Source organism: Procambarus clarkii, chromosome 68 (assembly GCF_040958095.1).
Source record: "Procambarus clarkii isolate CNS0578487 chromosome 68, FALCON_Pclarkii_2.0, whole genome shotgun sequence".
NCBI classification, from domain to species: Eukaryota; Metazoa; Arthropoda; class Malacostraca; order Decapoda; family Cambaridae; genus Procambarus; species Procambarus clarkii.
In genome coordinates, this window is record NC_091217.1 from 14,255,556 (window position 1) to 14,276,403 (window position 20,848).

Genomic DNA, 20,848 nt, shown 5'->3' on the forward strand with positions numbered 1-20,848 from the left:
GTTATTACGCTATATACACACATTATATATAAATATCTACCTGTTTTATTCACCGTACTTGTACAAGTAAACTGGTATGGTGCCCAAAGACCATCGTGGTCATCAGTAAACTACATGGCAAGTCCTGCAGACGACGCTCCTCCCTCACCAAAATGGCGGCTCCCAACGTACTCCTTTTGCTGTTTATACCCTCTATACACACGTTATATATAAGTATCTACATTTGTGTTCACCATAGCGAACCACTAAGCTGGTATGGTGAGTGCAGTCAATAAAAGGTGGCCACACACAGTCGGAAGATAACGCCACTACCCTCCCTCCCACAGCATTACTCCTCCCTCCATGGCGCACAGTGCTAAATATCACCACAATCCTGCTATTATCAGAACCCTGGTCAGTTTTATCACAGTCAGGGGTCTTCTGTAATAATATCATCGCTACATAATAGCATGAACAAGTGTATTATGGCATTTTTAGGCGATGCTGTGGTCACAAGCTGAACAGCAGTGCTGTGAGTTCATACTGCGTGCGTCAGGCTTGGTTGCTCACTCAATACTGAGGCCCCTAACACCCGGGAGTTTGGCCCACGATTTTAAAAAAAAAATGGCGTCTGTTTACAAGAGCCCTGATGAAGGTGTGGTGAACCCCGTGTATCCGCGGGCCGTTTAAATCTTGCGTAGTACTCCAAAGCATCACATGATGCAATGCGCAATTTACTGCAAGTTGGTCAAAGCATCATATGATGCGATGCGCAATTGAAGGGCTAAACTTTGCTGATTTTCTGGATGCTTTCCCAGTGGGGTGGCAAATTGTCAGTCACTCCCTGCACCTCTGTGAGTGGGCCAGGTTCTGACTCTGGAGCCCAGTAGGTTAAACAGAACTTCTGCAACTGATGTGATCTTTTAATATGGATGAATCTTGGCATGGCAGCTTCAGGGAGCCACAGGGGTTCTACCAGAAAGAAGCACTTCATTACATTCAATTCTGGTTTTTTATTGCATTTGTGATCTTTACAAGCTACCCACTGCTTGCATCACTGATCTCATCATTACATTAAATGAAACTCCTTGACTTTTGCAATATTATAAAAATCCTTTGCTTTACTTCTTGTTAGCTAATGTTACTTCATCTATGAAGAGTAGGACCACTTTGATATGAGTAGGACCACTTTTTTAAACAAACAACCTAATTTTCAAAAATTTGCATTCATTCATAGGAAATAGAAATACAGAATACTGGTTTTGGAGCTCTACAAAGAGCTTGGGAAACGATTCATTCATCTGGCTGGAAGTTAGAGAAGGAAAGCTCTCACGGGGACAATATATACTCCAAAGAAGGCCCCAAAGGATCCAGAATATATAAGCTCACGGTATGTAGTAGCTCCTTGGCTAATTCTTCATGTATTGAATATATGATATGTGAATGCAGTTATTCTTTTAAGATTCTCATTCTTATTCATAAATAACTTTAATTGTGATTTCATTGTGTATTCAATTTTAGTTTTCTCTGGGGAGCCCCCCTTCCAGCTTCCTGGATCTATCAGGCTAATATACAATTCATTAGACCAGGGCATTAGTCAAAAAGAGTTAAGTCTACTGGGGACCACGCGCCAGAGCCTGGCTCCCTCAGAGAGGCACAGAGAGCAATGGCCCTGGAAAACCCCCCTGTTGTTGGGGGTTTGCCTTATCTACCATTGACTGGGGTTAGGCACCCAGAAAGGTAGGCCTAACAAAACAGACCCCACATAGTAAGAAAATTGCAGCCAAAAACCGAACAGAGGCAGAACTCCTTCAATTCCCACGGAAACAAGGAAACAAGCAAACGTCACACCACACCGATCTTCTGCATAGCCCCCCTCCCCCTGGCAGTTGGTTCCTGTTTCCTCTGGGGATGTTGTACTTTTGCAAAGTTTTTCTTTTACTTTTTGTTTTGTTTGCTTGGTGGGGGTCTTCCTGGTGTGGCTAGAATCACTTATAATATTTTGGTGGCCCTCTGCTAGGCCCCTGTGTTTGGAGTTTCTGCTTCACAGGAGTTTCAGTGTTTTGATCTCCCCCTTGTTAGCTTTGGGTCTAAACGGTTATCAATACCTTGCCTGAGCTTCCTGTAGCAGTCAGCCTACAGGGCCCTGGAAAACCCTGTCGGGGCTTGGTGAACTTATGGATGCATCTTTGGAGATCCAGCTCGCCTCGTGCAAGTTTGAAGGTTGCTGTTTGCCCTTGTCTCAGGGTGACAGTCATCGTTTCTGTGGGGAGCCCCTACGGCTCCCTGGAGCTTATCGGGCTAATGTATGTTATGTTAGACCGGGACATTAGCTAAGGAGTTCAGACCTACCAGGGACCAGCGCCAGAACCTGGCCCCTTCAGAGAGGTTTCAGGGAGCAATGGCCCTGGAAAACCCCATATGGTTGGGGGTTTTCCTTATCTGCCATCGACCGGGGTTAGGCACCCAGAAAGGTAGGCGTAACAAAACAAACCCCACATGGTAAGAAACTACAACAAAAACCGAACAGAGAGGTAGAAAACTCCCTACAATCCCAAGGAAACTAGCAAACAAGCAAACATCACACTTTACTGCCGTGCCGATCGTCCGCGCAGCCCTCCCCACCCCAGGAGGGGGAGGGGGGAGCCCCGGACCTACCGCGCCGGCTGCCAAGCTCCAGTTCGTTCGCTAATGTCAACCGGGATTGACGCTTCTCTGGCCTCAGTTTCCTAGGCGGTGTTTGCCTTGTGTGGCGTTCACTGCCGTGTGTTGTGTTGTGCGGTGGCCAGGAGTACTTCATCAGTGCCGGGGCTGCATGTGCTTAGTGGCTGACTTCCCTAAGCGCCCTGTGAGTACTGCCCTTGCGTAACAGGGTTATCTTCCCTGGGGCGTTCGGGAACCATTCCCGTAGAGGTTCTTGCTGCTCGGCATTTGCCTCGCCCTTGGGGCCAGCTGGGGCTTGGGGCCCTTGTTTGGCCCTGGGTAGGGATTGGTATTGTGCTGGTTAGGGCGTCAAGGTGTTGCGCAGCCTGCCACCTAAGCGGCGGCCGGTTTCTGTTGCCTCTGGAGACGGTGTACTTTTGCGGGGTTTTTCTTTTGTTTTTCATTTTCTTGCCTGGTGGGGGTCTGCCTAAGGTGGTTATAGTTCCACTGGTAGTGTTTGGCGGCCCTCTGCTAGGCCCCCGTGCTTGTACACGTCTCAGGGGTTTTCAGTGCTATAATCTACCCTCTTGTTATGTTTGGGTTTCTTAACCGGTTAGCAACACCTTGCCCGGGCTTCCCGTAGTTGTTACCCTACGGGCCCTGGAAACCCCTGTCTGGGCTCGGGGGACCATTGAATGTGTCTTCCGGGTTCCAACCCGTCTTGTACGGGATCGTTGGTTGCTGTTCCCTTGTCTCCGGGTGACAGTCGCCATTTTTACCTCCGTCGTGCTGCCTGTTGGGTCACTGACACCTTGACCCGGAGTCTTGCGAGTGTTTCTCTGCTTGTTCTCCAGAACTCTCCTGATGTTATTACTGTTCAGAGTACAGGCGGCGTCCATGTTGCAAGCTAGGTTAGGTTGCTGCAACATGCTAGGTTGGTTTCCCACTCGAATGCCCCGTGGCCGCCCCGTTTGGTTAGGTGCTGCTCGCCCCTTTCTCTCCGTGTTCCCGGCTCCGAACCGTCTGCGGGTTTCGGGGTCGGGGCGGGGTTTAGTTGCGGCAGAGACTCGGGCGGTTTTCGGGGGCTGCCCCGTTCGGGTTGGGGACGGAGGTTTGAGCCTGTGCCTCCTGCCAAGGCTTCTGGGTCTTACCAGCAGCCCTTTCTTGTTGCCTTTCCCATGGACTCTTGCTTTTCTTTAAGGGCGGAGGGCTTGGAGGACGGCTCTGCCCCGGGGCCTCTGTTGTTGGTTCCCGGGGCTGTGGGGGTTGCCTGCTAGCAGTTCTGGGGCGGTTTTGCCCCTTCCGGGGTTTTTCTGCTGTTGGGCGACGTTTTTCGCCCATCCAGTCTGCTAGCTTCCCACATTTGCTGGCGTGTTTTTATGTATTTAGCGTCAGTCACAGCCCCTGCCGGCGGCCAATCTCAGACTGTCTGAGTCTGAGATTCGGTGTCTGACCTACCTCGACGACTGGCTGGTGTGGGCTCCCAGTCAGTCCGCTTGTCTGCTCGCCAGGGGATGGTTCTTTCCAGATCGCCGGGTTTGGTTTCCTGGTGATCTGGAGGTTTTTCCATCTGTTTCCGTCCCGGGTTCGGACCTGGGCCTTGTTTAAGGCTCTTGGGCCCCTCATTGTCTTCCCTCCAGAAGTGTTACTGCGGCTGTGGTCCCGCCTTTGGCTGTTCAGGAGGGGGTCCCGGGTTGCTCAGTGGTTGCTTGGGCGGTTGTGCGGGAGTCTGCACTTCGGCGTGCTTGTCTGCCCATGGAGTCGGGTTTGGCTACGGCGTCGGTTGGTTCCTGCGGAGACTCCCCTTCCGCCTCTTGCATTCCTTGGGTTCCTCCGGGGATCTTGTGTTGGTGCTGCGTCACCAGCTTCCTCTTTGGGGTTTTCGGGGTTCCGTGCCTTGGCACCTCCCCGAGCCTTCGCTCGATGTGTTCACGGACGGGTCGTCTCTCGGCTGGGGCTTTGTGACCAGTGCTCACCAGGTCGGCCGAGGTTGATGGAGTCTCTATCCGTCGGGCTCACAGCACGGTTCGGGTGTTCATGGCTGTCTGGTTTGCACTTCGGAGGGTTTGGGTCACTAGGTACTCTACCATTCAGCTCTGTTTGGACTGTTCTCTGGTGGTTCTTGCCGGAACCACAGGGGTTTGGCTTACCGTGTGGTTCGTGTCCGCGGTGTGTCCTGCGTCCTGGCGGACAGCTGTCTCGGTTCATTCCTCTTCGTGGGTTGGCCAGTTGTCGCCGATTCGTTTTGTTGTCTCTGTTGGGCATATGGACTCCTGGCCATGGACGTCTTCGGGTCGGCGTGGTCTAGGCATCGCCCATTTTGTGGCGCCCTTCCCACCTGAGAGGACTTCACGGTGGAGGCTTTCGGCAGGACTGGTCGAGGTGGGGGGTACCTGTTCCTCTTCTCCCGGTCCAGCTGTTGCTTCGGGTTCTGGCTCGGTTGCAGCCCATTCCCACGAGAACAGTCCTTATGGTTCCTTGGTGGCCGGCCCGGCCTTCTTTTCCGACGCTGCTTGCTAGGTGTCCGTACCCGGGGCGTTTTTCCTGAGGCTTCGCCTCTTTCAGCAGGCCGAATCGGTCCTGTCCGTGACTGGTTCGGCCTTCTCCTTGGCTCTTCGCGTCTGGTATTTTGACGCGGGTATCACCATCTCTATGGTGTTCAGGTGGCTTTGTTGACGGTGTCCCACCTGCGAGCTTCGTCTTGGAGACAGTATAACGTTTCTTACGTTTTCTCGTGTTTTGTTTCCCCTCCGGCCTGCTCATGCGTCGCCTGAGCCATCCTGGTCCTTGTTCAGGGTGCCTTCTTATCTTCCCCTCAGTTTGTGGTAGCCCCTTCGGTTTAGTTTCCTGCTCTTTGGTACTGGTGGTAGTTTTATAGGTGTGCAGCCTTTCTCTGTCCTGGCGCCGGTCGTGATGGCTGCTTTCCGGAGGGGTTCTTGGTGCTTGATTGGTTTGGCCGGGGGGTGCGTCCTGGGTTGTCCGGTTGTGCTTTTTGCTGTTGCCGGCGTACCGTGTCTGGGGATGCGCTGTGGTTGATCCGGTTCCTTCGTTCCCTGTTTTCAGGGCTCGGGTCTCCCAGGTCGTCCGCAGTGTTTTCCTTCTTCCAGCCTGCGGTCTGTCTTTGCGCCCGTGCTGTTCAGATGTTTGCAGCTTTTGCTGCTGTGTTGGTGACGTCTCGGGCTCATTTCGGGCGCAGGGATTTGTGGGTAGCGCGGGTTTTTGGCCGCCCATCCATATGTGCGTCTGTTCTTGGGCGTTCTTGTTGCCTTGGGTCGCAGGTTTGCGACCAGTTGTCTTGGCTTTGCGTTGCAGAGTTTGTGGCGGCCGCCTCCCGGGTTAGCCCTTTCTTTTCCTTCTCTTTGGGTATGTAGCTCCAGGGAGCCGTAGGGGCTCCCCACAGAAAACCAGCGTTGAATGTAATGAAACGCCATTTTCTGGGTGAGCCCCGGAGGCTCCCTGGAAACCCTCCCTCCCACCGGTCGGCGGTTTTTTCGCGTTGGTTGAAGCTTAGCTTCCGAACTGGAGCTTGGCAGCCGGCGCGGTAGGTCCGGGGCTCCCCCCTCCCCCTCCCGGGGTGGGGAGGGCTGCGCGGACGATCGGCGCGGCAGTAAAGTGTGATGTTTGCTTGTTTGCTAGTTTCCTTGGGATTGTAGGGAGTTTTCTACCTCTCTGTTCGGTTTTTGTTGTAGTTTCTTACCATGTGGGGTTTGTTTTGTTATGCCTACCTTTCTGGGTGCCTAACCCCGGTCGATGGCAGATAAGGAAAACCCCCAACCATATGGGGTTTTCCAGGGCCATTGCTCCCTGAAACCTCTCTGAAGGGGCCAGGTTCTGGCGCTGGTCCCTGGTAGGTCTGAACTCCTTAGCTAATGTCCCGGTCTAACATAACATACATTAGCCCGATAAGCTCCAGGGAGCCTCCGGGGCTCACCCAGAAAATGGCGTTTCATTACATTCAACGCTGGTTTTTTGCCTCCGTCAGGCTGCCTGTTGGGTCACCAACACCTTTGACCCGGAGTCTTACGAGTCGTGCTCCTTGCTTGTTCTCCAATTTACCCCTTCTAATGACACTGATATTATGGTACAGGCAGCATCTGTATTGCATGCTAGGTTGCTGTAACGCTCTAGGTCTGTTGCCCACATGGATGCCCCGAGGCTGCTCCATTTTAGTTATAGGGACCCGGACTTGGGGGCATTAGTTGCTTCGACTTTGGTTCAGTCCGTGCTCCTTGGTCCTTTCCCTGTTGGCAGAGCAGGCTTCTTCCCCTGCGCTCCGTCGGGTCATTTCGGAGTGGGTGCTCTTAGGTGTGGTTGAAATGACCCCCATCCCTCAGGTGGGTTTCCTGCTTGTTTCTAGTGCTGAAACAGGACTGTGTTCGTTTTGGTTCCTCTTCTCCGTACTAGGTGCTTTATGAGATTCCTGTGTCACCCTGGCTTGCAGACTGCCCTCTCTTTGCTCTGGGGGCTTGGAACGGTTTTTGTCATACCCACATGCTTGAGTGGCGTGAGGTCTTGTGGGTGCTACAGGTTTTCTTGGGGGGGGGGGGAGCTCTCTTTAGTTCCTCGATAAGTGCCTTTATGCCCCTGCACTTTTTCATGAGATTGGGTTGCAGCAGTTGCACGCTCAGGTCCCTGTGCTCTCTCTCTCCTGCCACCCTCCCTCCCTGCAGTTGGAAGTTATCAGTCTACGAACTGCCAGTGTCAGCAGCACTTGGCCGCCTGGGGGGAAGGGGGGTGAATCGCCAACAAGTGATTATGTGCTAATTGATTATGATTGTGCTGATTATGTGCTTGGCGTGCTAATTGAGTAGACATTTGCTTGTTTGTTGTTTCCTATTGGAAGAAGTTCTTGGGCTCTGTGCAGTCTTAGGTTGCAATGTTTTACCAGTTGGGGGTTTGTAATGGTCCTCCTACCATTCTGGGTGATAACCCCGGTCAATGGCAGATATGACTATGCTCTCACAAAGTGAAGTATTCAGGTTTGCTCTGGTTAGGTTTGGTTTGCTTTGGTTAGGTTAGGTCAGGTTTGCTTGGGTTAGGTTTAGTTAACATTGGTTTGGTTTGATTTGGTTTGGCTGGGTTTGGTTATGTTTGGTTATGTTTGGTTATGTTTGGTTAGGTTAAGATACACCAGTACAAACTTGTTTCATTGGCATTATAAATTTGGTCTGGAGAGAGAAAATCACAATCTCAATTTTGGACACACATTCCTCTGCACGTCTATCGCACCACACCACCACCACACAGGAGACATTCCAGATTCATCTTCCTTTATAAGCTGAATGCTCTGATAATAGATTTATTTATTTATTTATTTATTTATTTATTTATTTATGCATATACAAGAATGTACATAAGGAATGTGAGGATACGAATATGGTAATTACAGTCTTGTAAAGCCACTAGCACGCGCAGCGTTTCGGGCAGGTAAATCGCTCTCCTGCCACCCTCCCTCCCTGCAGTTGGAAGTTATCAGTCTACGAACTGCCAGTGTCAGCAGCACTTGGAGATCATCACAATAAATTTTCTCTTGACTTAACTGCTGCTAGTTGAAGCCCTAAGCAACATATTCCTGCATTTCCAGACCCACTAGTAGCAGGATGCAAAAAATTTGCAATTATATATAACAGTGAGAGAGAGGGAGGGTTTTGTCGCCCACAGGTAAACAAACACAAACAGCGGCGCCACCGGCTACATCAGTGGCCGGCCGCAGAACTACATAGGTGGTCACTAGTCGGATCGCAAACGAATAGATGGAATAAACGAATGATTGAGGTCCGGCAGTTAGGTCAGGGAGTGTAGTGGGAAGCTATCTCAGTGAGCTAGCTTCAGGTAACCACCAGAGACTCCCCCAGAAATGGCAAATTTAAATTTCAGGCAAGCACTTAGGATTTTGTACAAAAATATCAAAATTATGCATTAAAAATGTATACAACTATAAAATTAATTATTCCTCTTCCCCTCTCACAAGAGAATAAAATCTGCTGATTTACCACTGATTGTTGACTCCTTGTTTCTTGGGGCACTGTTTGAACCCCCCCCCCCCTCTCACTTACCTGCCACTGTAATATGCAACTTAAGGGAGTAATATGCAACTTTTTTTTTCAGGGAGTGGTTGATATTGATTCAACTTCATTGTGTAATGAAATTATTTACAACTTTGAAAATATGCCAAAATGGAATAGAGCAATTACATTGGCCAGAATTGTGCAGGTCAGTGAGTTATTATATTTTATCTTTTTAAGCTAAGAATGCTGAAACAGTATGGTGAATCCAACAATAAGTTGTAACAAGGTCAGGTGGTTGTAACAAATCAGCTGTTCAAGGGGATGATGTTTTCCTGTATTAAAAACTGGTTTTGTTTATTGTTGAATAGATATGCATGTGGGAGCATGCGTGCATGCCAGTTTCAGAGTTAGAAGTGAATTTTGACCTGGCTGAGAGTCGTTGGGTCCTGGTGTGGCCTCGCCCTGGATTAGCACTCCTAGGTATTGCAGTTTACCAACTCAACAACAATTTGGTCTTGTCAAACATCTTTCCACGGATTACACTTGCATAGAGCAGATTTGAGATCTGTAGAGATGTGTACATGATTGGATGAAGTTGTTGAATAAAATTCATGGTTGTTATCATCCGGCATAATGGTTATTTCTGTGGGAGCCCATTCGGCTCCCCGGATCTATTCGGGCTGATATGAATGTATTACACCCTGACATCAGTCAAGGCGAATGGAGTTCTAGGCCAAACAGGGACCACAAGCCAGAACCTGGCTCCTTCAGAGAGACACGAGGAGCAATGGCCTACAGAAACCCCCGTGTGGTTAGAAACATTCTATGTCTGCCTTCGACCGGGTCAGGCACTCAGAAAGGTAAGCGCCTCAAAACAAACCCTATCTGGTTAAAATATTACAACATAATACAACTGAAAGCTGAACTGTTGAACAGAACTCCCTCAGAGGAAAAACGAGCAAACGAGCATGACGTCACAACCGTCACTGCACCGCTGTCTGTGCATCTCCCCCCTTCCCGGGAGAAGGAACGGGGAGCCCCAGACCCCCGCTCCGGCTATCCATACCTACAGTTCTGTGGCTGATGTTCAGACCTGGCGGTCATGCGACTCTGGCTCCAGACTTGTTCCAGTGCTGTGCCTTATGGTTGGGTCCAGTCCTTGGTGGTGTGCGAGCCAGGAGTAATTTCACTTGTACTTGTGCTGCATGCGCCTAGGGGTTATCTTTCCTAGGTGCCCAGTAAGTACTACCCATTATGGAGCTTCACATGCAGGTTCCTTCCTTTTCGGCTGCATTGGTTGCGGAGGATTTGCATACACGTGACCTGCTGGCTTCGGCCCTGCGTTTCTTCTCCCTCCTTGAGCTGTCCTCGGACTGGCTTGTGGTGGATGTGGAGGAGCTTGAGACCACCTCTGGGTCTGGTGTGTTGCCTTCGGCGGAACTTGCATCTGGCACTTAGACTGTCTTTGCCTTTTTGTCTGTTGCTGTTTCTGGAGTCTGCGGTTATGCAGTATCTGCAGGCAGCTTTGGCTAGTTGCCGTCCTATGTCGGATTATTGGGCCTCTGGGGGACTTGTGTGGGGCACTCCTGGTGGGGTCATGCCAGTGTTCGGGGTTCTTCCCGTCATTGTAGGCCAGTGGTGCCAGGTTTGGTACCGGCACAGCCTTTGGTACCATCTGCTCCTGTTCGGCGTGCGGACAACCCTGTGCACCATTTAGGTGCTCGTACAGTGCGTCGGCTTTTTCACGGTTTGTCCCATTGACAAGGCGGTAGGGGGGGGTGGAGGCTTGCTCTGTTTGCTCGCCCGTGGCCCCACGATTTGTGGGCATTTCAGGTCATTTCGTGTGGCCTGTGTGGCATTGGGTGGCTCCTCCTCCTTCAGGGGGTTTGGGGCTCACAGGGTTCCTCATTTACTGTGTGCTGCTGAGTCATCTCGAAGTGGGTTCACTTGGGCGTGGTCAAAACGACCTCATCCCTCAGGTGGGTTTCTGCCTGCTTCTGATCCCAAAACAAACTGCGCAAACCTGCAGTTCATTCTGAACTTGTCCCATCTGAACCTGTGGGTTTATTGCCCCTCCTTTCGCATGAGTATTCTGTCCCAGGTATGTCTTCTGTTGGAGCCGGACGTTTGGATGGTGTCCCTGGACCTTAAGGATACGTATTAGCACGTACCGTTGTGACCCGTTTGAGTTCTGGCTTACTTCGACAATTGGCTGGTGTGGGCTCCCAGCTAATCCGCATGTCTGCTCGCCGGGTTTGGGTTCTTGGTGTACTGGTAGAAGTCCCATTTGGTTCCCTCTCAGGTTTGGACTGGGCTGGGTCTTGTGTGGGATTCTTGGACCGCTTCCTTGTCTCTCCCTCTGGCGGCTGCAGTCCCGCTTGACTGTTTTTGAAGGGCACACAGGTCACACGTCGTTTGTTTGGGCGGCGGTGCAGGAGCCTGTTCTTCGTCGTGCTGGTCTACCCGTCGAGTGGGATCTTGGGGGGCATCCATTCTGCCGCTCTCGTGATCACTGTGTTCGGATTCTGGGAGCCTTGCGTTGGCTGCTGCGTCGCCGGCTTCCTCTGAGGGTTTTTCGGGGTTCTGTGCCCTGACGCCTCCCCGAGCCCTCGCTCGAAGTGTTCACGGGTGCCTCGTCTCTCGACTGGGGTTTTGTGACCAGTGCTAACGGGGCCGGCGAAAGTCAATGGGGTACATCCTTCCGTCGGGTTCACAGCACGGCGCAGGAGTTTGCGGCTGTGTGGCATTCGCTTCAGGGGGTTCATGTTGCTCGCAGAGCACCGATCCGGCACCATTCGGACTGCTCCCTGGTAGTTCATTGTCTGAACTGCGGGGATTTGATGCGGTCCTTGGCTTTTTGGAGCTGGTCGTTTCAGTTTTTTTTTTTTTTTTAGGGATATTCCTGGGCTGGCCCACTAAGTGTTGCTTGTTTCTGTTTTACTTGGGGGGAGTAGGAGTATTTATTACTCGTATAGTCGCTTCAGTAAGATTTTGCCATATGTGTTTAACAACTTCTGCTCTGTTGAATCGAAGTTGAAATCTTAATGAGTTTGTAACTGTGCACTGTGTTAGATAACCCTCCAGTGGTCTGTCGGGCATTTCTCCACAGTGTTGACATTTCCTCTCATCTTCCGGAACCTGTAAGCCTATTTCCCATGCACATGGGTATCCAAGCCTGATGCGATATAAGTGTATCGCTTCATGTGACTCGTTTGCTGAGTTCTCGGGGTTTGGCTCTCCTGGCGGTTCACGGTGTGGATAACAGAGCTAAAAAAACCATTGAGAATTTGAAGAACTATACAATCAAGGAAGCTATCTATAACTAGGCCAAGGTGTGGAAGGAAGTAAAGGAATCGACTTTGAAGAATTCCTGGAAAAAACTCCTCATGTCTACGGTCAGCAATGAGGAGGATGAAGAAATTAATTATGAAGGATTTACAGATGAAATCCACGGAATGTTCAGAAATGCTGGCGAAAACTTAGAACGACAGGATGTGCTTTATTGGCTTGAAAGAGATGCCAATGACCCAGGATATGGTGTGATGAGTGAAGACAAGATTATCCAGTCTGTTACTGGTGAGGTCAACGAAGAGGAGGAGGATGAAGAAGGTAATGAAGAACCAACACCACTGACCACAAAATACAGTTTACTCATGACCTATGTTAACCTGGTTGATACCTGGTTGATGGGGTTCTGGCAGTTCTTCTACTCCCCAAGCCCGGCCCGAGGCCAGACTTGACTTGTGAGAGTTTGGTCCACCAGGCTGTTGCTTGGAGCGGCCCGCAGGCCCACATACCCACCACAGCCCGGTTGGTCTGGCACTCCTTGAAGGAAACAATCTAGTTTCCTCTTGAAGATGTCCACGGTTGTTGACCGTGGACATGTTGACGGATTAATAAATTTTTCATCCAACTGTGCTAATCCAGAAGTTGGAAACATGTATCAGTACCTAAGGCGAACCAAAGAGCTGATAATACAACAGGCCAATGAACACAGAAGGCAAGCTAAACTTGATTCTTATATGGTAGGAAAATCAAGCCAAGTGCCTTCAACCAGTAAGGCTTCAGCAGCTGGCAGTTAAAACTAACTTTGCTTAAAGAACTGTACAGTAATTTTAAGTGTTAATTTTAGTGTTGTGTTAGTATAAGTTATTTAAATTGTCAAGAATTCTTAACTTCAAGATGTGAGGCATCAATCAAGGTGACGAACAACAAGGTAAGTTGAGGTTTCTAGTTGAATATTTAATAATTATATGTGGGAAGGCAATTCAAGTTATGTTGTTTGTAATATAAAAATAGTTTAAAATGGTCACTTTTGGACTCAGAGGTGAAAAAGTACTCTTATCCGGAAAATGTGATTATCCGGCTGGGGGTCCTTCCCATATAGTCCAGATAATTGAGTGGAGACAGTATTTGGATTATTGATATGATTTTCTATAAATGATTATAATTCAACAGACCCTAGACAGTAACACCGATGTTGTGTACCAAGTAGCGTCAGAAGGTCCCGGTGGTGTGGTTACTGCCAGAGATTTCGTCAGTGTGCGTCACTGGAAGAAGATTGGTGATAGTTGGGTGTGTGCTGCTGTTTCTGTTGAATATGACGATGAACCTCTTCAGAAAAAATTTGTCCGGTAAGCTAAAAGAAAAACTAAATACCATAGAAGTGTAAGATGAAGATGTTCTCAGCATTGCTATGCTAATGTTTACTTCTTTCAGTATGACCTGATCATGTGTTATGTGCTGCATGCCTAACTCTGCTGTTTGCAACCTGCTTATATATTGTAGATGTTATCTATTATACTGTAGATGTTAAATACACTTCAGTTGATAGTACTGTACAACCTCAATTCAACACACTATATGGGACCAACCCCGGTGTGTTGCAGCATTGAATTCGTTGCAAGAGGTGACCTTCAAGAGGCGTTTTCGTCAGTGTCTTTTTTTTTCTTGTAAACAATAAAAATTCATTATCATATTATATACTATTCCTATACAGTATATTAGTACTCTACTAAAAAATACTGTTACAGTTGTTATTTACCATATTGTTAGAGTTATGTCCATCTTGAATTCTCATGGAGTTGTGAATGCTGTTCAGTAAATACGTACTGTATTGTATTATGCCGTTAGCACTGTACTGATAAGTAGTTCTGCTTTATGCTGAGTACTACAATACAGTTTATGAAAACTATTTTACACTAAAATTACTGTACTGCAACCTTAATTTAAACACTAACGTGTAGGTAATATTTCAAGTAACATTCAGGTAAGATAAATTTTGTAGACATCCACTTGGTGCACCACTCTAGTGCCTTCTACCCTGTCACGTCACAGATTTATGGCACATTGTTTTGATTTATCATGAGGCTGGAGTATTCATTCTGTGACTTTGTTGGACATATCTAGACAGGGATGGAGGGAGGGAGGGAGGGAGGGATGGATGGATATATATGGCTGGAAGAAGGAGAGGAGGGATGGATGGAATGATGGAAGAATGAAGAGATGGATGGAAGGATGGATGGAGGGATGGAAGGATGGATGGAGGGATGGAAGGATGAATGGAGGGATGGAAGGATGGAGGGATGGGTATATGGATGGAAGGATGGATGGCAGGATGGATGGCTAGAGGGATGGATGGATGGAGGGATGGATCCTAGACCAACAAACACAAAATCACGGAGGCACAGATGCACCCAATAACATCCGTGACCAATGGTCATGCAAGACCCGAAACAACAGAAAATGATTGCGGCATGATGCAGAACACAGGTCCTAGAGAAGAAAGGTGGGAAAGTGAAGAAAACGCCCCACAGGACGGAGCCGATGGACCCAAAGGGACATGGAACCGAACCCAGGGAGGTGCCGACGCCCAAACGCAACTCGTACACAGAGGGTGGGGAAAAGAAAACCCCCACTCCTTGTAACAGTAAACCACGCTCAGAAGGTTGGAAAACCCAGGCGGGGTCCAACAGGGACCAAGGCCACCAAGTCAGCTCCTCCCCAACTCCGGGAACCACCAGGGCAGGGTTTTGAGGTTTGAGACTCGGACAGTTTCAGGGGTTGCCCCTTCCGAGGTTGCAATGAAGGCCTTCGAGTCTGTTCCTCTAGCCATTGCTCCGGGGTCTGACCAGTGGGCCCACTCTCTTCCTGCTATTTCGGCCGACCTGGCTTTTTCTTGTGAGGCTGGGGCTTGGGAGGACAACTCGCCCCCGGGGCCTGCCCTGGTGGTTTAGTTGTATAAAATGTGGCCCTTGTTCATCCATGGTGCCATCAGTGACTTCACCATACTACCTGAGAAACAATGTTGGTCGTTATCGGGAATGTCTACATCGCTAGCGGAATACAGAATCATGTGTAACACGTATCCTGTTTCACAGTCACAAAGAACAAAGAATTTCAATCCAAATCTGTTGCGTTTGGAGGGAATACTGTATACTGTTTGAACCCAACACGTCCTTTGAAAAGCACAAAGGATTCGTCAGTCACCAGCTTCTGTGCTGGTACGTAGAAATCTCTGTACTTTCCAATCACTTCATTCATAATGTACCTGACTCTTTAAAGTCTATCATCCTCTGTCTGGTCTTAATTACTTGCAAAATGAAGACACCTGAGGAGTATCTGAAACCTGTCTCGGGACATATATTTCCCGAACAAAGGTGTTGAAATAGTCTGGTCTTTGCTCCAATAATCTGTGACAGCATGTTTTTACACAATATGTTGCACTAGTGTTGCTCCCTGGAGGAAGCTGTACCTGGTGTTCACTGCTACCACATTAACGAGTCTTCCCTATTGTGCCTCCCTACATTTATCCTGCTACCATGCAGAACAAACCCAAGGCCACTATAAAAGATAGCTCACCTATCAGGAATAACCCTAGCAACAGGAATAATGCAGCTGGGCCCCTCCCCCTCTGGGGCCACAGGAGGGGGGGGTACCAACTCTCCCCTTACCTTGAGGTTACCTTGAGGTGCTTCCGGGGCTTAGTGTCCCCGCGGCCCGGTCGTCGACCAGGCCTCCAGGCCTCCCCCCTTGACAACAATAACAAAACATCTCAGCTGGGTAGAACAGCGTCAGTGACACGGGCCATGCAACAATTATGTAACCGTATGGATCAACTTAAACGAGCTGCTGCCCCTTGTTCTGACTTCAAGTGCTTTGCTGATAACCCATGGCTCAGGTTATTAACCCAAATACTGTACATGAAGAACAAATGGCAGTAATCCGAGAGCAGTCGACATTAATCATGAACCTGCAAGGTGAGACTACAGCCATTCTCAGGAATAATCAAGATCTGTCTGCCAGAATCAACCGCCTCGAACAGGAATTAAGCTCTCTTAAGAACACAGTTACTAACTTTAACCCAGCAGAAACCACTAAGAAGCAGGAAGACATGTTACAAAAGTTTGAAACCATCTTAACACCCTACAACAGCAACACTATTACCCAAGATGAATCAGACCAGCATAAGCTCTTTGATTCTGTCGTTATCTCTTCGCGTGATTTTCTCCATGAAACTGACGGAGAAGACTGTGCTGCCATCGTGATCCAGGAATTGCCACATAAGATGAATTATACAATCCAAGCAAGTGACATCAAATCAGCTTGATTGACGCAACAGGCAGCATGAAGGAGGCACAATCGGTGAGTGTCACCCTGAGATAAGGGGACAAAGCAACCTTCAAACTCGCATGAAGCAAGAGGAAACCCAAGGATCGCATCCATCAGACCAAAGTCCCCCCGTGGGGTTTTCCCAGGGCCCTGTATTCGGGTAATCTTGCTAAGGGAAGCCCAGGCAAGGTACTACTAACTGGCGCTCAAAGTTACCAATCAAACTGCAAAAGCTGAACCCCTCGGAATGTGTATACTCACAGTGGCCTAGTGGAGGACCACCAAGATATAATCGGGTGTGACCAAAACCAAGGGGCAGGAAAAGGCAGGCAGGAAAACAAAAACAAAACAAAAACCCCGCAAGAGGACAACTTGCCCATGCAGAACAAAGCCGGCAGCTATGAGAGGTGAAAACTAGCTGCACAGTACTCTGCACCCCAACCAGTGATGAAACTACCCCCCCTACCCAGAGGCAAAGAGTGGTGCATGAAACACCCCAGTTGACTCCAAAGGCAGTCAATCACTGAGCAGAAAAAGACCTTGCAGAGGTAGATTCCACGCTGACTTGTTGAAGGTGGCTCCAAGCCCCAAGGGCAGTACGTACAGGGCACCTAGGGAAGAGGACCCAAGGCACATGCTGCCTGAGTACTTTTGAAATGACTCCTAGGTTGTGCATCACCACTTAGACAGTACCACACCACAAGGCACAGAACTGGAAAAACAGGAGCCAGAGGCGCACGACCTTGCCAGTTCACGTCAGCCACAGAACTGAAGGGTGGATAGCCGGCACCGTAGTCTTGGGCTTCCCCTTCCCCCTCATGGGAAGGGGGTGGGGGTTGTGCAGACAGCGGCCCGGTGACATGGTGACGTCATGCTCATTTGCTCGTTTTCATTTGGGAAGTTCTGTCCACTAGTTCGGCTTTCAGTAACAATATTCCAACCAGAAATTGTTTCGGGGCGCTTACCTTTCTGGGTGCCTGACCCGGTTGATGGCAGACGTACTGTAGAATGCTTCCAACCACACGGGGGTTTCTATAGGCCATTGCTCCCTGTGCCTCTCTGAGGGGGAGGGGCCAGGTTCTGGCTTGTGGAACCCCCCGGTAGGCTTAGAACTCCATGCGCATTGACAGGGTTTAATATATTCATATCAGCCCAGTTAGCTCCAGGAAGCCTCTGGGTCTCACCCAGAAACTGGTGTTTCATTACATTTAATGCTGTTTTTTTATGAAATAGAATTCTTAGTCTTGGAGCACATTAAATCCAGTACTATATTTTCTGTAAGATTTTCAGCATTAATATATACAATTTGAACACATGTTGGGGTGTCAAGGAACTAATTTGTCTAAATATCACTCTGTACTTAGAATGCAAATTAAGTAGTTTTCTAACTGTTATTACTTTGGTTTTGCCTTGCACTGTCAGTAACTCTGTAATTTTGCTAATTTGGCTTATATCCTAAGCAACAGGTCTTCAATGTTTACCATGTAATTTTTATAATAGTATTTAATTATATGTGTTTTCTTCTAGGGGAGACAATGGTCCAGGATGTTTTGTGTTTCATCCAGCTGATGAGGCACCAAAGAAATGTCATTTCCAGTGGCTGCTTGACACTGATCTCAAAGGCTGGATTCCCCAATATGTTATTGATCAAACACTGACATATGCTATGACTGACTTCATGAGTTGCCTTCGAAGTTATATTCCGACGTTGAAAGCCGCTCGTTTACAAAGGGATGGAGCTAGATAACCTGGCTTTTTGAAATGTTTATATTGCTACCATTGAGGTTTGATAATCTTAAGGATTTTTTAAGATGTATTTGTGATTTGTTGTTCCTTTAATTCTAATAATTTCTCTTTTACTCTGTATACTGTATATGAAATGAACATGGTGACATAAGTCACAATAACATGGCTGAAAATGAAACGCCCAACCCACAGATCTGAAAATAAAGAAAATGATGACATTTGAGTTTGTCCTGGACCATTATTAAGTTGTGTAATGGAACATGATAATGGTCCAGGATGAAGACAAACATTGTCATGTCCTTAATTTTCGGATTTGTGGGTTAAAAGACTAATTGATCATGACATTTCATTGTGATATTTACAAATACAATGCTGTATATTGTAGTTGCCTCCCAGTGCAACATTTATTCTAAGGAAGAGTCATAGATATAAGACTTATAACTTGGAGAAAGCTGAAATGTGTTTGACATTGTTATAAACAGGTGATAATTGTATTTAAAAATAATAGAAAAATCATATTTTTATTTGCTTTAAGTGTTGTTATGCTTATACATTAATGAAACTATAAGCAGTGAATGAATAAAATGAATGAACCAGTTATATTTTTAATTTGTTATTATTTGATAGCTGTAATCTACTTTCTCTATGCATTGTAATCTTGCTCAGGTATATAATGGCAGACCTAAAAGAATTTGCTAACAGGCAAGTGGTTGATGAGTCACAATATGGTGTCTACGTCAATATACAGTACTTAGCCAATGAATCCATCTTTGCAACGGCATCCCACATTTCATATATTTTTTGTTTATTATTATTCTCATGCCTTTAACCCTTAACATGCTCGGGGTTTAATATCCTGTCATCCCCACAGGCGCATGTCATTTTGAAAAAAAAAAAATATTTTTTCTTCCTAACCTGTTAATTTGTGTTCACTGATCACGGGAAAAATAATAAAAAAATCGTAAGTGGCATATATTGCCCGCTATAGGGCGGGGAAGTCTGGCAAATTATAGGCGCTGACTCGGCGTGCGTCCCAGGCGGTCTATTGCTCGCCAGCTGTCAGGCCGGAGTTGCCACAAAAAGATAATTCTAATTTTTTCAATGTCTCTGATTGATTTTTCGTAGTTTTTCTGGGGGGAGCCCCGTCGGCTCCCCGGAGCTTTACCGGCTGATATGCTAATGTCAGACTTTGGCATCAGTCATGTGTATGGAGTTCTAGCGCCTACCGGGGACCACGAGCCAGAACCTGGCCCCCTCAGAGAGGCAAGGGGAGCAATGGCCTATAGAAACCCCCGTGTGATTGGAAGCATTCTATGTCTGCCATCGACCGGGTCAAGCATCCAGAAAGGTAAGCATTCCAAAACAAACCCCTATTCTGGTGAAAATTGCTACCTAAAGCCGGAGTAGTGGATAGAACTCTTCAACAGAAAACAAGGAAACTAGTATGACGTCATACGTCACCGCGCCACTGTCTGCGCAGCTCCCCCCTCCTCGGGAGGGGGAAGGGGGAGCCCCAGACCTCCCACGCTGGCTATCCACCCATCAGTTCTTCGGCTGATGCTATAGGCAATGGTTATGTGCTCCGGCTCCAGTGGTTGTTTCAGCACTGTACCTAGAGTGTGGTGTCTGTTTTCTAGGTGGTGCGTGAGCCGGGAGTGATTCTTCAGTACTCGGGCTGCATGCGCCTAGGGCTCCCTTCCCTAGGTGCCCTGTAAGTACTGCCCTTGGGGCTTGGGGCCACCTTCCACAAGTTCCTTGGGTCCTGCCCCTGCTTGGCCGTTTACTGCTTGGTTTTCGGCCGCTCTTTGTGTGCTCGGGTGTTCTGTCTCCCTTGTTCGCCTTAGAGTAAGGGGCAGTGTTTGCACTGGTGGGGCGCAGGGTACTGTGCAGCTTGTCTTTACCAATCATAGCGGCCGGCTCTGTTCCACTTGGGTACGCTGTCCTCTTGCGGGGTTTTCTTTTTCTTTTTGTTTATCTACCTGGTGGGGGGGTCTGCCTTCGTTCTTGCCCTTTGTGTCCCTTGTGTTCTGAGTATTTTCTGGTGGTACCCCTGCTAGGTCCCCGTGAGTGTACATGTCCCGGGGGTTCAGCTCTTAGAAAGTTGTTTGGTAGCTTTGGGTGCCGGTTAGCAGTACCCTGCCTGGGATTACCTGAGCGCGAGTCCTCTTAAAGTAAACGCTCAGGACCCTGGGAAACCCCTGGGGGCGCGCGGGTCCGATGGATGTGACCCCAGAGTCCCCCCCTCGCTTCCAGCGAGTTTGAGGGTTGCTCTCACCCTTTGTCTCTGGGTGACTCTGTTTTTGCCTCCGTCTGCTGCCTGTGGGGTCGGTGACACCTTCGACCCAGAGTCCTGCGAGTTTGGTTGCTTGTTGTGGCTCGGTTACCCAGTTGTGCTAACAAAGCGGGTGCGGGCAGCAGGGGCGTTGCACTTGAGCCTTGGTGGTGGCAACGTTCTCGGGGTTTTCTCCCCGGGAGCCCCGGGGCTGCCCCGTTGTAGTTCGTTTTGGGACTTGGGGGTGTTGGTTGCTTTGGTTCCATCCACGCCCCCTTGTCTTTCCCCTGGATCACCCTTCCTGCCTGCATCCGGTTCCTTACCGTCTGTAGTTTGGGGCGGGGTTTTTGGTGGAGTTGAGACTCGGGCAGTCTCGGGGGAATTCCCCTTCCGGGGTCGTGACGAGGGCATTTGAGCCTGTTCCTCCAGCCGTGTTGTATGAGTTTGCCAGTGGGCTCCCTTCCTTAGTGTTTTCACGGCTGCCCCGGTTTTCTGGTACGGCCGGGGCTTTGGGGGAACGGCTCAGCCCCGGGGCCTGTCGTGTAGGTTCCCGGGGCTGGGGGGGGGGCTGACTTGGGGGGGCCTTGGC

The 20,848-nt window shown here is 48.8% G+C and overlaps 1 protein-coding gene across 3 annotated transcripts in view; it reads left to right on the forward strand.

Annotated features, from left to right (window-relative positions):
- Start1 (Steroidogenic acute regulatory protein-like) overlaps window positions 1-18,584 on the forward strand; it is a 50,481-nt gene extending 31,897 nt beyond the window's left edge. For 2 of the 3 annotated variants that reach the window (XM_045769272.2, XM_045769270.2), the window contains exons 10-13: window positions 1,217-1,369; window positions 8,731-8,835; window positions 13,089-13,264; window positions 17,769-18,584. In XM_045769272.2, the coding sequence (XP_045625228.1) occupies window positions 1,217-1,369; window positions 8,731-8,835; window positions 13,089-13,264; window positions 17,769-17,988 (654 nt within the window). In that variant the 3' untranslated portion in view covers window positions 17,989-18,584. The remainder of the gene's footprint in view (window positions 1-1,216; window positions 1,370-8,730; window positions 8,836-13,088; window positions 13,265-17,768) is intronic. The other variant, XM_045769271.2, reaches the window with a different exon arrangement.
- Window positions 18,585-20,848: the final 2,264 nt, after the last annotated feature.